The sequence below is a fragment of the Mytilus trossulus genome, chromosome 7 (assembly GCF_036588685.1).
Source record: "Mytilus trossulus isolate FHL-02 chromosome 7, PNRI_Mtr1.1.1.hap1, whole genome shotgun sequence".
Taxonomy (NCBI): domain Eukaryota; kingdom Metazoa; phylum Mollusca; class Bivalvia; order Mytilida; family Mytilidae; genus Mytilus; species Mytilus trossulus.
This window is the reverse complement of record NC_086379.1, coordinates 4868913-4884101: the sequence shown is the minus strand read 5'-3', so window position 1 is coordinate 4884101 and position 15189 is coordinate 4868913. Positions and strand designations below refer to the sequence as shown.

General features: G+C 32.2%; 1 protein-coding gene across 1 annotated transcript; it reads left to right on the top strand.

Annotated features, from left to right (window-relative positions):
- Window positions 1-287: 287 nt before the first annotated feature.
- LOC134726775 (uncharacterized) lies at window positions 288-12098 on the top strand. Its single transcript, XM_063591188.1, has 4 exons — window positions 288-518; window positions 4003-4131; window positions 9426-9554; window positions 11739-12098. Exons 1-4 carry the CDS (start codon window positions 304-306, stop codon window positions 11986-11988), a joined length of 723 nt encoding a protein of 240 aa, XP_063447258.1. The 5' UTR covers window positions 288-303; the 3' UTR covers window positions 11989-12098.
- Window positions 12099-15189: the final 3091 nt, after the last annotated feature.

Genomic DNA, 15189 nt, shown 5'->3' with positions numbered 1-15189 from the left:
GATTCTCAAAGATCGCGTTTTTATGAAGATCTTATTAAAGAGAAAAGGTCAATATAAGATATACTAGATAACATCGGAAAACTTCGCATTATTCAGTAAAAAGAGCAAATTTTGCAAAACATGTAAGCGAGTGAACTAATGTAACGAAAGGTGACATACATCTAGTATTGAACATTTTGTTTGATCAAATTCAAAGTTTATCATTGTTAAAAGAAGTTAGTCAAGTGTTCTAATTGATTTTTCTTTAAAAGCAATGAAAATAGTGATGAGGAAACTGAGTCAATAGTTGCCAGTGATCATATCATGGGCCGCGTTAACCCAACGTTTGAAAATGATGATGTGTCGAGTAAAGATGAAACAATCAAAGTGGCAATGGTTTCTCCTATGATACGAATGGCTGAACCTCCCATCGAACACAAACAAATTGATACTACAAAGGCGGAGTCAAAAGACAGGGTTAACTTATGTCAAACAGTAGATGATAATGATGATGATTTTCATGCCACTAGACATAGCACGTGAGTATCGTCTATGGGCAAGTTATGCTTTAAAAATGTTCAACTTACTCTTTTATTTTGAGAGTTATATACTTAGTTTCTCGGTTCAATATTCATATTGTATTTGTTCTTTCGGAACCAATTCAAAAGTGTGTGAGCCAAAACTTAAAACATTACTTATAACAACCAATATACACCATAGCAATTTTGTATCTGAATATAAAATTTCGATAACAGTCATAAAAATGTCAACCCTACAACAGCAGAAAAAAAAAAATTAAAATCGTCAAAATGATTGTCACTGAACAAATATGCACCAATGACAGTGGAATACAATACCAGCATATAATAAAATGGCAGACCTGTACAAACATGTTTGAAATTCCAATCAAAAAATCTATTTCAGCATTAAATGTTTAAATGGTAATTCTTGCATGTTTAAATGGTAATTCTTACAAAACTTTGAATTTTTCGAAAAACTAAGGATTTTCTTATCCCAGGTATAGATTACCTAAGCCGTATTTGGCACAACTTTTTGGAATTTTGGATCCTCAATGCTCTTCAACTTTGTATTTGTTTGGTTTATAACTAATTCGATATGAGCGTCACTGATGAGTCTTATGTAGACGAAACGCGCGTCTGGCGTACTAAATTATAATCCTGGTACCTTTGATAACTATTTACACCACTGGGTCGATGCCTCTGCTGGTGGACGTTTCGTCCCCGAGGGTATCACCAGCCCAGTAGTCAGCACTTCGGTGTTGACATGAATATTAAATATGTGGTCATTTTTATAAATTTCCTGTTTACAAAACTTTGAATTTTTCGAAAAACTAAGGATTTTCTTATCCCAGGCATAGATTACCTTAGCCGTATTTGGCACAACTTTTTGGAATTTTGGATCCTCAATGCTCTTCAACTTTGTATTTGTTTGGTTTATAACTAATTCGATATGAGCGTCACTGATGAGTCTTATGTAGACGAAACGCGCGTCTGGCGTACTAAATTATAATCCTGGTACCTTTGATAACTATTTACACCACTGGGTCGATGCCTCTGCTGGTGGACGTTTCGTCCCCGAGGGTATCACCAGCCCAGTAGTCAGCACTTCGGTGTTGACATGAATATCAATTATGTGGTCATTTTTATAAATTTCCTGTTTACAAAACTTTGAATTTTTCGAAAAACTAAGGATTTTCTTATCCCAGGCATAGATTACCTTAGCCGTATTTGGCACAACTTTTTGGAATTTTGGATCCTCAATGCTCTTCAACTTTGTATTTGTTTTGTTTATAACTAATTCGATATGAGCGTCACTGATGAGTCTTATGTAGACGAAACGCGCGTCTGGCGTACTAAATTATAATCTTGGTACCTTTGATAACTATTTGCTTATGCGTTTACTTTTCTACATTGGCTTGAGGTATAGGGGAAGGGTTGAGATCTCACAAATATGTTTAACCCCGCCGCATTTTTGCACCTGTCCCAAGTCAGAAGCCTCTGGTCTTTGTTAGTCTTGTATTATTTTAATTTTAGTTTCTTGTGTACAATTTGGAAATTAGTTTGGCGTTCATTATCACTGAACTAGTATCTATTTGTTTAGGGGCCAGCTAAAGAACGCCTCCGGATGCTGGAAATTCTCTCTACATTAAAGACCTGTTGGTGACATTCTGCTTTTGTGTTTTTCTCCGTCGGGTTGTTGTCTCTTTGACACATTCCCCATTTCCATTTTCAATTTTATTTGACTTGCATTAAGTGCCTCAATTCATTTTTAGAACGGCTAATACAGGAATGAACTACACGTGTTTGACGTAAAACATATATAGACAATGTCAACCAATATTAACATTAGCAACAAGTCTTCTAATGTAATTGGTCTTGTATGTAGAAAAAAAGACGAAAAAGCAATAAAGACGTAGAGAGAAAGCATTATTACGCTATTTTTTTTTCAATTGTGTAAACCTCTTTGTATTGTTGTTTGTACTATATAGATGCACCAACATTGGCTGCTTTTGTAGTTAAATGGATCCTCTCAGAATTAACTTTTTTTCTAACATGATTTGCTTGTTCTATACTGAGGCGTTGTATTCCACGCTGGTGACAGTGCTCGTTCAAATAAGCAAGTTTAGAATATTTGGTAAAATACAATTTGAAAACGTAATAATATACTTGTTTATTTTGTTTGCACTTCGATATAGTACTTATCTGGTGTATATGGTGTATATGGTGTTAACTCTAAAACTTGAAGTTTTATTTACATTTTACATGAAACAATAATTAACTAGGCAGATTTACTATTAATAGAAAAAAATACATATAAGTATTATCATGATTAAGATCAAAGAGTAAACCTACAAGTTGTTGTGCATTTAATATTTGTTACCGTTCCCATACAAGATTTGATGTATACATTTTGTGGACAATCAAATAATCATCAAATTAAAATTATTGTTAAAATAAAGTACATAGTTGTGCTACACATATATAATTCCCTGCTTTGTACTAGACCGACACGCTGAGCCGGATTGTAAATGTGTAATTTCAAAACGTACAGTTTGCAAGAAAAAGACACCATAGCCGGACTCATTTCGATCTGGAGCCAACGAGTCTGTGCTCTTAAACCTAACGCTGAAACATCAAGTACCAATTTAAACGTCTTCGTTTCGTCGAATTTAAATTACAGACTTCCAGCCCTTAAGCGAACAAACCCTGACGAGTCCAACCAGGCCAGCTGTAGTATACATTATCAGGAGATCTCAACATCCCTTTTTGATGTCTTTTATTATCAATATTAACTTTTTATTGAATTTATACTATCACATAAACGCTTCTATTTCTAAATGTAACTAGCGGGTGCGTTAAGCATTAATCAACTGGTTTTTTTTATAATTCGTCCTGTATATTATGTGCCTGTTCAAAAACGGGATCCATAAATTCATTTGTTGTTGTTTGTTGTTGTGTTACATATTTCTGTTTCTTTCATATTTCTTTTACTTAAATTTTTCTCAGTGTCTCATTGACAATCATACCCATTTTTTTTTTATATGTAATAAAAAAAGGAGTTGGTGTACATTGCATCTATTAAATAACGTGTGTCATGCTGGCATAACATTGGATTCATATTTCATTTCCCTGTACGTTTATATTTTGAACTTCGTTCACGTGATATCGAAAGGTTTATTCAAGCAATTCCTTAATTCACATAGTATATACCATCAATGTATTTGGCAAAACCTATGAAATGTCGAATTTTCTGAAAAATGTTTAGTTGTTTTTTTGGTGAAAATTGAAATCATAAAGGGGAATAATTTATTAAATTTAATCAGATGGCTTGTAAGACAATGTAAATGTTTTAGTAAAAACCTTTGAAATGTCAAATCGTATGCCCTTAATGTTTTTGAACTGCATATTATTTAAATGGTCCTTTCGGGGTTTTTGCCGGGCGTCCCTGATAAGTCGTATGCAATCCTGTGTTATAAATCATTTTTTTTTCTCATTCAACCAGATCGTTGGCAAGATCTGGAGATCCTAAGGAAGAGGATAACAGAAATGCTGAAACACAACAAGGAATTCATGAAAGATCGGACCGAACCGTTGACAATGCTGAATATTTTGATACAGCATCGCATCTTGAGTGAGTATTGATTGATATAATAAGCTAACGTCTGTATCGTTCACAAAGAGATAATGGCTATACCAAATGTTTGTTTAATACAAATGTTTGTTTAAAAGAATTCATATTATCCTTAATCGCCGAGTTGAGATCATAACTAGTAAATGTTAAACTGGTTAAGAAAAAATCCACTTTTGTGCAGTTGAAACATTTATACAATAAATGCTGATAAAAAGGAAACACCTGTCACTGCAACTTCTTATACTGACAATTGGCTGCCTCAATTAGTAAATTGATCCGATTTCTGTATCATTTATTTTCTATTCCTTCCGTCTACAATAATACTAAAAAGTTACTATTATGCAGTCTGTATCAGAATACCTTTCATCATTGATCTCAGTAAATATTTTGTAAAAAATTGACCCATTGCTTATCACTATTATCATTTCGTGGCCTTTTATAGCTGAAATATACCGTATGGTTTATTTCATATTTAAGACTGTTCGGTGATTCTTGATTGCTTACATTAATTTCATTGGGTGTTTGGTTGATATTTGTCATATTGGCAATTATATCGTGTCTTCTTATTACTTCATTAATAATTTTTTTACTAAATGGATGTTACGACACAAATATGTCATTTTGTATATGTTTATGCGTCTGGCGTGAATAATTACAAGGAATCAATCAACGAAAATGATGGATTCCAAGTATTTGAAATATAACAAAGAACGTACAACCAATTATAAATACACAAGAAACAATACTCGTATTTGTATTTCCCTTATTAAAACATAGTTAAGCCTGGACCTGCGAGAAAGGGAACTGAAACGGGATGATGACAGAATTACGTAAGGTTGAGTTTTCTGATAGGTTTGCCTGCTATAAATGGAGGTGTTAATTCCTACTTTGATGCACGAAGGACAGCATGCGTTCATACTTGCATGTTTTGTAATTTCGCTACTTTAAAGTTTGAACATGTGATAATATTCACCTAGTACCAAAATACCAATCAGTACACATCCACTTTAGTATTCATATTATTATTAGACGTATCACGGTACTTTTCTATCCCAAATTCATGTATTTGGTTTTGATGTTATATTTGTTATTCTCATCGGATTTTGTCTAATGCTATGTTCGTTTCTGTATGTGTTACATTTTAATGTTGTGTCGTTGTTCTCCTCTTATATTTAATGCGTTTCCCTCAGTTTTATTTTTTTACCCCGATTTTGTTTTTGGTCCATCGATTTACGAGTTTTGAACAGCGGTATACTACTGTTGCCTTTATTTAGTATTATTACGTTATAAACATTTAGAAAAAAATATGATCTTGTGCAATTGCAACATAAATGTAGTTTATTTTAAATTAACTGATACCGAATTCAATATTCATACTAAAACATGGCACTCACACCACATCTTCATATATCTATATAATAAAAAAATCAAAGATTTCAAAACATAGTTGAATTGATAACCTTTTCGAATACTTATATTTAAAGGAATGATAAGTTTTCTGCGGTTTTTTTTTAATCATTGTCATATTTCCTGGCTCATTAAACCAGATCTCCGTAAAAATGAGGATGTGATATATCTTTGGAAATGTTTATATCTATGAAGGAATTCAGTAAATATGCTCAGTAATTTGTGATCTCTGACCTAATAACTTAACATAAATCATTAATTTCACTCTACAAGTCTACGATTTCAACTTCCAAATAATCCATTTTTCATTTCTCAGCAGTAAAAAATTATAACAACAAGTTAGATACATCCTGCTCATGATTCACTTTCATCACGAACGCTCAAAGCCGAATATTTGAAAGGCAAGGATCAAGGATTTATAAGTACCGGAACAAATGTCATGTGACCAAGACTAGCCTAACTCAATAGTCAAATCTATTTAACGCCATTTTTTTCCTTATAACATATTAACTGTCACATCGTATGGTGTTTACATATTTTAGTTAAACGTTATGGTCGTTTACACTTTATAGACTTCATATACAATAAGTTTGTCCTTGCGTAGAAACAGCTTTTATCAGAGTTCTGAGGAGGGAAGATTATAAATGACAATTCTTTAATTATATGGACATCATCACAAATTGGTTTGATATTATAGGTATCGAACTTAAGCTATTCCCAAATATGACTGTTTTGTAGAGTGTGAATTTGCATTTCTGTTATATTGTCTAGATATTTATACAATCAATGTTCGCGTATTAAGTTATGATGTTTCATTGAAAATACTTGTCTGTCATTGTGCTACAAATAAATGTCTTATAGTTTGTGGTTTTATATCTATTTTCTTTTTCAATATGTCTTGCAAAGTTAAGATAATCAATCAGCTAAATCTTTCATATGATTTTAAGTTAAGAGCCGAAATATGCACACAATGTATTTGTTTTTACACAGTTTGAATTAGAAGGAAATATAATATCTCTGTAATGGTTAGAAAATATATTAAACAACTTAATATTATAAAGCAAGCTTAATGCTAATCTCATACTTTAATTTTAGAAATGTACCATTAACATCACTTTTTTGGTGTTAATACACCGTCTGACACACAGTTCATAATTTTTTAGTGATTTACTTGTGTATTGTTGAAAATTAGTTTTACATGTTGTAATGTACAATTATATAATTCATTGGTGTATTTCTCTGTCCTTGGTGTTCTTGTATTTATTTGTACTGTTTTCTGTCAAATAACCTTGCTGTCATTTTTATTATTGCCATATAAGCCAGAGATTTGGCTAGCCATTAAACCATGTTAAAACTTCAACCCGCTATTTTTCTGAAAATGTCCTGCACCAAGTCAGGAATATGACAGTTGTTATCAAACAGTTCGTTTCTTTGTATTTTGACATTTGGTTTTGTAGCATTTCTATGTTTCTGTTGTTTTCGTCTGATGGTGGTGGCCTATTATTTATTTCTTGTATGAATATATATTTCTCGTATCACACTGCACAAAGTGTGATACTTTAAAGTAAACAAAAATCTGCTTTAATTATATTGACTTATCCAGCATCACATGACGACATTGTAACCTTTCCATTGACTATTTTTTAGGACACTAATGTCTTTAAAAGGGTAAGACTATGCATATTTCGTCCATGATAACGGACATATGTGTATTTTTCAATAAAAACCAACACACTCACACTCTTCACCAGACAATCTTCTCTTTCTCAAATTTTATTTTTGAAGCGTGAAGACATATTTAAAATGTTTGATGATTAATTCTGAAAAAAGACATATCACGTCATACTGTAATGTGCGAAAAACCCGAATGAGTTAAATCGATTTCTGGCTATTGAACAGCGGTATACTGATATTGCTTTTATTCAAATTGAAATATTAAGCGGTACAACGGAAACTGGCATATCGAACGAGTAGTGATTTATCAATACTGATAAAGATGCTTAAGAGAATGTCATATTAAGCAAACACCCGCGTTATAAGACCATTAATTTTAGATCCCTATGTAGTGCATTTCATATCGATTTAACCTGTATTAAAAACTACCTCTCTTATGATACCACTTTTTTCTCCCTTGAGTGGTCTCTCTAATTAGGTTTCACTCAACCGTACTGTGGTGTCAAAGAAACCTGAGAAAACAATACAGTCGAAAAAAGGAAAATAAACAAAAGGTACGACGAAATCGTCCTTTTATCGTAAACTTCTTTGTAGTGTTTCAGTGTTTAATTTAAATTTCTAAATCTAGGAAAGGACAGTTATATCAATAAGTCGACTCAAATGAATCTTAAACTGTCACTTGTTACCTATGACACACAATAGACATCAACCATACATGTAAAAACCAGCCATGTTAAAATAAAGACCTAACATTATTTCACCCATTGTCAGTAGTAAGTATAGACAATATATTGATTGAGAAAAGAGAATCTGTAAAATTTCACCAAATCTGATTTATATTAAGGGTTTGAATAAATTTTCCTCAAATTTAAACTAATTTTAATATTTCATAACGTTTGAGAAATCCTTGGCCTTTACTATGATTACTCAAAAGTAAAATCACAAAAATACTGAACTCAGAGGAAAATCAATTAGGAAAGTCCATAAATACATGGCAAAATCAAATAACAAAACGCATCAAAAACGATTGGACAAGAACTGTCATATTCCTGACTTGGTACAGGCATTTTCAAATGTAGAAAATGGTGGATTCAACATACATGCACAGTTTACAATAGGCATATAGTACCTAATGCCATATAGATATATGCAAATAAGATTCAAAATATAGGCTCTTTTCTTATTAAATTGGTTAAGCATTCCTTTATTTTCTCTTCGCAGTAAATGTAAAGTAAATCACAAAAATACTGAACACTGAATATTCAAAACTAAAATACCCTAATCAAATGGCAAAATCAAAACCTCAAACACATCAAACGAATGGATAACAACTGTCATCTTCCTGACTTGGTACAGGCATTTTCGTGTGTAGAAAATGGTGGATTAAACCTAGTTTATATCTAGCAAAACCTCTTACATTTATGGCAGTCGCATCAAATTTCATTACATTGACAACGATACGTGAACAAATCAAAGACAAAATAGGTAAAAATGTTAAATATACAGCAGTCAACATTGTTTTATAATGTCAATTACCAAAAAAAAAAAAAAAAATATGTCATAAAGTAGCAAAGAATGGTATAAATTTGCCATAGTACGATAAAATTTGCCATAGTACAATATAATTTGCGATAGTACGATAAATCAACTACGGGATGTATAAGTACAGAGCCACGTCATAGCTGAAACGAAGGACATAAAAAGGCAAATAGAAAAAGCACAAAACAAAAACCAAGCAATGATAGACAAGTACCATACAAGTTTTACAATTGCAAAATTTCTAGATGTATAAGCACAGAGCGACGCCGAATGCACACGAGAATATCACAAACAAAAATGACAGGACGTACAGTACCACAAGCATCTTAAGCATAACTAAAACAAACACATATTTAACAAAGAAGCACGAAAAGTCATTTATTACACCTATTAAACCTATAACCCCACCCATCGCTTTCCCATTTTTCGAATGTAATCTATGTATGTCAAATCCACACATAAACGACTGAAAGTCTTTAAGTACTGGAACCAAGTGGCTAGAACAAAATTGACTCTAACTTGGACATCAGATTGTAAACGTCACACAGGTAAAGATATACAATACTTTTGTAGTTCAAAGTCTGAAAATTGATTAATTGATTTTTTTTCTCTCATCACGGCGTCACTGATAAGTAAATTTATATACAAATGGATTTTTGTTTTCAATTAATTAGATCGGTGGCAAGTTATGAAGATACTAAGCAGAAGGAAAACAAAAATGCTGCAGCACGGCTTGAAATAAATGAACGTTCGGGTCGAACGGTAGACAATGCTGGGTACTTTGATACAACAACTCATCTTGAGTGAGTATTGACTGATATGATCAGCTAAAGTCTTTCTTACACTTAGAGAAAATGGCTCCTCCAAATAGTTTTAATAAAAATATGTGTTTAAAAGAACAGATATTATCCGAATTTGCCGAAGTGAGATCATATTGATTAAATTCAAGCCAATAACAAAAATGTACGTTTGAGCATAAGAAAATATCATACGATGATCAATGATAAAAAGGAAACACTAACCCACTATATAGAATGCTTACTACTAGAGTTGGTTTATTCGTTCAGTAAATTTATCTGGTTTATTTACCAATATTTTGTTTCTCCTTTAATTTAAAATAACATGTCACATAATACTAACTAGTCTTATCATCCGTATTCAAACACAGTTCAATTTTCGAAATAATTGGCCATGGTAAGTGAGACAAATATCGTCATTAGAGTATACGTAATGCTCCAAAGTTAGAACATTTTAGTGTTTTTTATGGATTGTGTTATCCCTGATGCTATTGTATGTTTTATCTTATGGATAACAAACTGGATTCTTTCTGATGTTAACCTGTCGGCTGTACTGCTACGGATCATACCGTTGTAATATTACACATGTGTATGCTTCATCAACAAATGTACAACGCAATGTAATGACAATTGATACGTTTTTTCTGTATACCTTTATTCGTATAAGGTGATACTAGAATACAATGATATGTTACTCTGTTGAAAAGTTGTTTCATTGGCATTTATATCATATCTTCCAATTCTTTTATTCACTATATAAAACATCACCAAGAACTGATGTTGCAACATAATAAAATCAACGGTACCAATTTTGTTGCACCAGATGCGCATTTCGACAATACATGTCTCTTCAGTGATGCTCGTGGCCAAAATGTTTGAAATCCAAAGAATATATAAAAGATGAAGAGCTATAATCCAAAATGTCCAAAAAAGTATAGCCAAATTCGTGAAAGGAATCAGAGCTTTGCATGAGGGAGATACATTCCTTAATTTTCAAAAGTTTCTTATATTTTGTAACAGAAAATTTTTATAACATAAAAAAATCCGTATTTTCATGCCAGTACCGAAGTACTGGCTACTGGGCTGGTGATACCCTCGGGGACTAATAGTCCACCAGCAGAGGCATCGACCCAGTGGTAGTAATAAAATCAACGGTACCAATTTTGTTGCACCAGATGCGCATTTCGACAATACATGTCTCTTCAGTGATGATCGTGGCCAAAATATTTGAAATTCAAAGAATATATAAAAGATGAAGAGCTATAATCCAAAATGTCCAAAAAAGTATGGCCAAATTAGTGAAAGGAATCAGAGCTTTGCATGAGGGAGATGCATTCCTTAATTTTCAAAAGTTTCTAATATTTTGTAACAGCAAATTTTTATAACATAAAAAAAATCCGTATTTTCATGCCAGTACCAAAGTACTGGCTACTGGGCTGGTGATACCCTCGGGGACTAATAGTCCACCAGCAGAGGCATCGATCCAGTGGTAGTAATAAAATCAACGGTACCAATTTGGTTGCACCAGATGCGCATTTCGACAATACATGTCTCTTCAGTGATGCTCGTGGCCAAAATATTTGAAATCCAAAGAATATATAAAAGATGAAGAGCTATAATCCAAAATAAATAATACATACTTTCAAGATCATAAGTTCATGATTTAAAATCTAATATACAAAGAAGTTATTTTTTAATGTTGTAAATTCAGAATTTATTGAGAAGTTTACATGGCAATATTGCGACTGAATGCTTATCTCAATAATAAGAAAACAATTCTACAAAATGTGCCACTATAAAATACATACATTATCACCATTTGGTGAACCTTAAATTGTAATAAATTAGCCATATTCAATAAATATAAATCATCAAATTGGAACAAATCGTGAACTTGCGATTGGTGGGTTTACACTCCTTTGAAATTTTGTTTCTTTGATAACTTTCAACAAACGAATTCCATTAGATAGTGCATAAACAAATGTAGCTGATAATGAAGAATATATATAAGTGTTGCCCACACACAAACATCATTGTACTCTACAGGCAGCACATATTAAAAGTTGAAATACATCATTGGTTGCAACAAAGGCGTTAACAAGATTAAAGTTGCTGACGCATACACTCAAATAGGATATCCTTGTGCATGAGGATAGAACAATGTATGTCTGATTCTTCTATTTTATACAGGAAGGAGCATAATCATAATGATCCAGAAACTGCAATTAAAAATTACCAAACAAAGTCGTACACAAATCAAGCATTTGACGGAGAATACAATCAAGAAGAAGATGCGGTCTCTTTTCCAGTTCGATTGTTGGACAGAGTTCAAGTAGATGAACAAAACAATCAAAATGATGATAAACAGTCAAAACACGACTACGAAAATGTCGGCAGTACCGCTCAGCCAAAATCATCGAATGGAGATACTATTCATTGAATGTTGATCAGATATTTATGCAATTTTAGATGTTAGTTTTTATGATGTAAATAGGTTTTCATATCATCATGTAAATATGCAATACATAAAATCAATATAATCTAAGTATTACGCCGTATACTGAATTTCTTTATTTAAAGATTGAAAGACGAATCAAATGTCAGAGATGGAGTGACATGAGTATGATGAGAACAAGAAATAAAAAAGGGATAAAATTTAAATTGGAAAATGATAGAATGACAACAAATTTATATAACAAAACAAGTTAAATTTATCATTCAAGTGTTTGAAATGAAATTAAATTTACATGATGAAGGATCTAATAAGTCATTGGGTTTTTTTTCGGTTAGGGCGGAACTACTTTTACATATAGGTATAAGTTGTTTTGCTGTTCGACAAGTATCAACAACTTGCTGAACTAAGTTGATATAACACATAATTAAAGATTCAAATATTCAAATATTCAACTCAAGTTCAAGGTTGAATTTCAGATTTGTAAAAGGTCACAAAATACAATCTAAGATCAAATTCATCTTAAACTTAAATCCAGAAAAAATAACATACTCGTGTGACGTCCTTGAAGTTTGAAATTTATTGAGATAATGTAAAGCTACATTATTTGCAACCTTAGGCGTTACTGTTTTAGCGATCAATCAGCGGTCATCGATCAGTCACCGATCACTCATGTTCTCGTTAAACTCACGTCAGCAATCCTTCAGACTTATAGTAAAGGTAATTGAATGATCGGACGGATAGTACCGATCGACCTTGCTGACGAATTGAACTTAACTACGCCACATGATAAACTTATACAAATTACGTAATCTTAGTTTCGTTTGATTTCCTTAAAATGGCGACACCTGAATTACGAAGGATCAAGCACGTAGAACTGATACATTCTTTATTAAATAGTTAGTTTTATGAATACAAATGAAAAGGAATGTACAGATAAAACCTAAATTAAAATATTATCATTAAAGAATGGTCTTTTTCGTTTTTAAAAGATCTAAAACGGTGTCTATATCAAGATTTAGATTTTGGTTTTTTTTCAAAAATACTCGGGAAAACGAAATGAAAGGATAAATGATTGAAAATCTTTGTCTATTATTTTCAATATTTATAAATTTTTGTATCCTTTTATCTTTAAATTCATAAAATTTAAATTAAGAAAATTAGCACAATCACGGACTTTCATTATTCCTTTCACAATCGAAGCCATTTTTACCTCAATAAAGAAAAAAACCATTCCTATACAATAAAAAGTACAAAAATCCAATGGCGGTCGATCAACATATTCCATGAAAATGAAGACATAATTGCATGTTTGTTCAACAAAAACAAAACTTTAAGCAAAACACAAATTTAATATCTTTTTTTTTCTTTAAGTAAACTTACTTTATGAAGAACATCCAAGCCTGATGAACAAAAAGTACTGAAATTTTATGGCGGTTAATTATAGGTATCAAAATAAAGCAATAACTGCATTCTTATTCCACGAAAATAAAAGTTTAAGTATTTTAATTCTTATTATACCTCAAATCTAATTAGAAGACTTGTCTTGAGATGTTAAAAATAACTGATTTCAAATAAAATAGAATCGTTTTTAACAAAATCAAGAATTGTTTTGGTCCTTTTAAACAATGCGAACAAAATTTAAGTATGATTTTTCTGACATTTTTTTTATTGTATGAAAAACAACCCATTTTAAACAATGAAAAGTACAAAAATCCGATGGTGGTCAGTAATTTTCAGTAAAATGAAGAAATATTTGCATGTTTGGCAACGCGTATAAAAATTTAGGAGCTTACGATGGGACATGACATTCTCTTTAATACTACATACGATTCACATATAGGCACTCTGTATAATAATATTACGGTAATCATGACTCCCATGAGAGGAACCAAGTAAAGATAAAATTTAAAAACAGAATTATGGGTCACATGCAAAAAAAAAAGAGGACGATCTCTTATTTAGTATGCAACTGGTATTTTGGACAGTCATAGACAAACAACAATGTAAACTCATATACATGCACTTCTCATAAGAACTGCAAAATCTGACATCATGCATTAAAAAGAACATCGCACATCAGCGAATAGACTATCGCAATTCGGCTTAGACCATCGCACTTCAGCGTGACCATCGCACATCAACGTCCCTATCGCACCTCCGAGTCCTACACATACAATTTACTGGTCGATCGCTGATCATTGTCACGGTTACTCTCACATACGTTATTTGACTTATCTGACGGATCCTATGGATCATCGATCACCGATCACTCATCGATCAGTCAAACATCCGTCACCGATCATTCACCGATCAGTCAAGTTCACGTCAAACAGTAACGCCTAAGGTTGCAAGTACTGTAAACAATAGATTAATTTTGTCCAGTTTATTTACTACTCCTTGTTGTATATATTTACCTACATTGTATATACGGATGCTGAAATATCTAACATTTGAAATAAAAAAAGTAACTAATAATTTCCTGTGTCGTTAAACTTAGTGTTGTAATGTCTAAACATAACGTTTGTTCTAAACAGAAAGACAGGATAGGGATCAAAAACATTTTGATTGTGGCACAAAAAAGAGATTTAAAAGTTCTAACACAATGATTAGGCATCCCCAAAACAATGAAAAACACCATTATGTATTATGACGAAATATCATAGAGAGCAATACATACTGAATTTCTAAATTTTAACAGTACAGCCAATAAGACATTCTCAGTGTCGATTTAAGTATGCGATATCCTGCACTAGGTTTTCACTATATACTAGATATATATATATTCACAAATATATACGTGATTTGTGACAACTGATAGCATACATTATATGATCAATATATGAAAAACAGTTTCGAGACATTTGCAGAAGTCAGTCTGTTAGAGTGCACACTAGGAAAGAAAAATTAGAAGTTAGCAGGATCATTCAACTTTACTATCCGCTATAAAGATGACGTTCTCTCACTAAATAATTCACATTTGGTGAGCCAAGAGTTCCAAATGATACAATCCTCCCTTTGCAAATTTTACGGATGCCATCACGAGTTGGTTGACCGTTCTGGAATAACCGTTTCACAGATGATATACTTTTTTTATGCCCCACCTACGGAAGTAAATGGAAAGTATCTTTTCTGGTATTTTGGTCGTTCGTCTGTTCGTCCTTCCGTTCGTCCCGATTAATGTTAAGG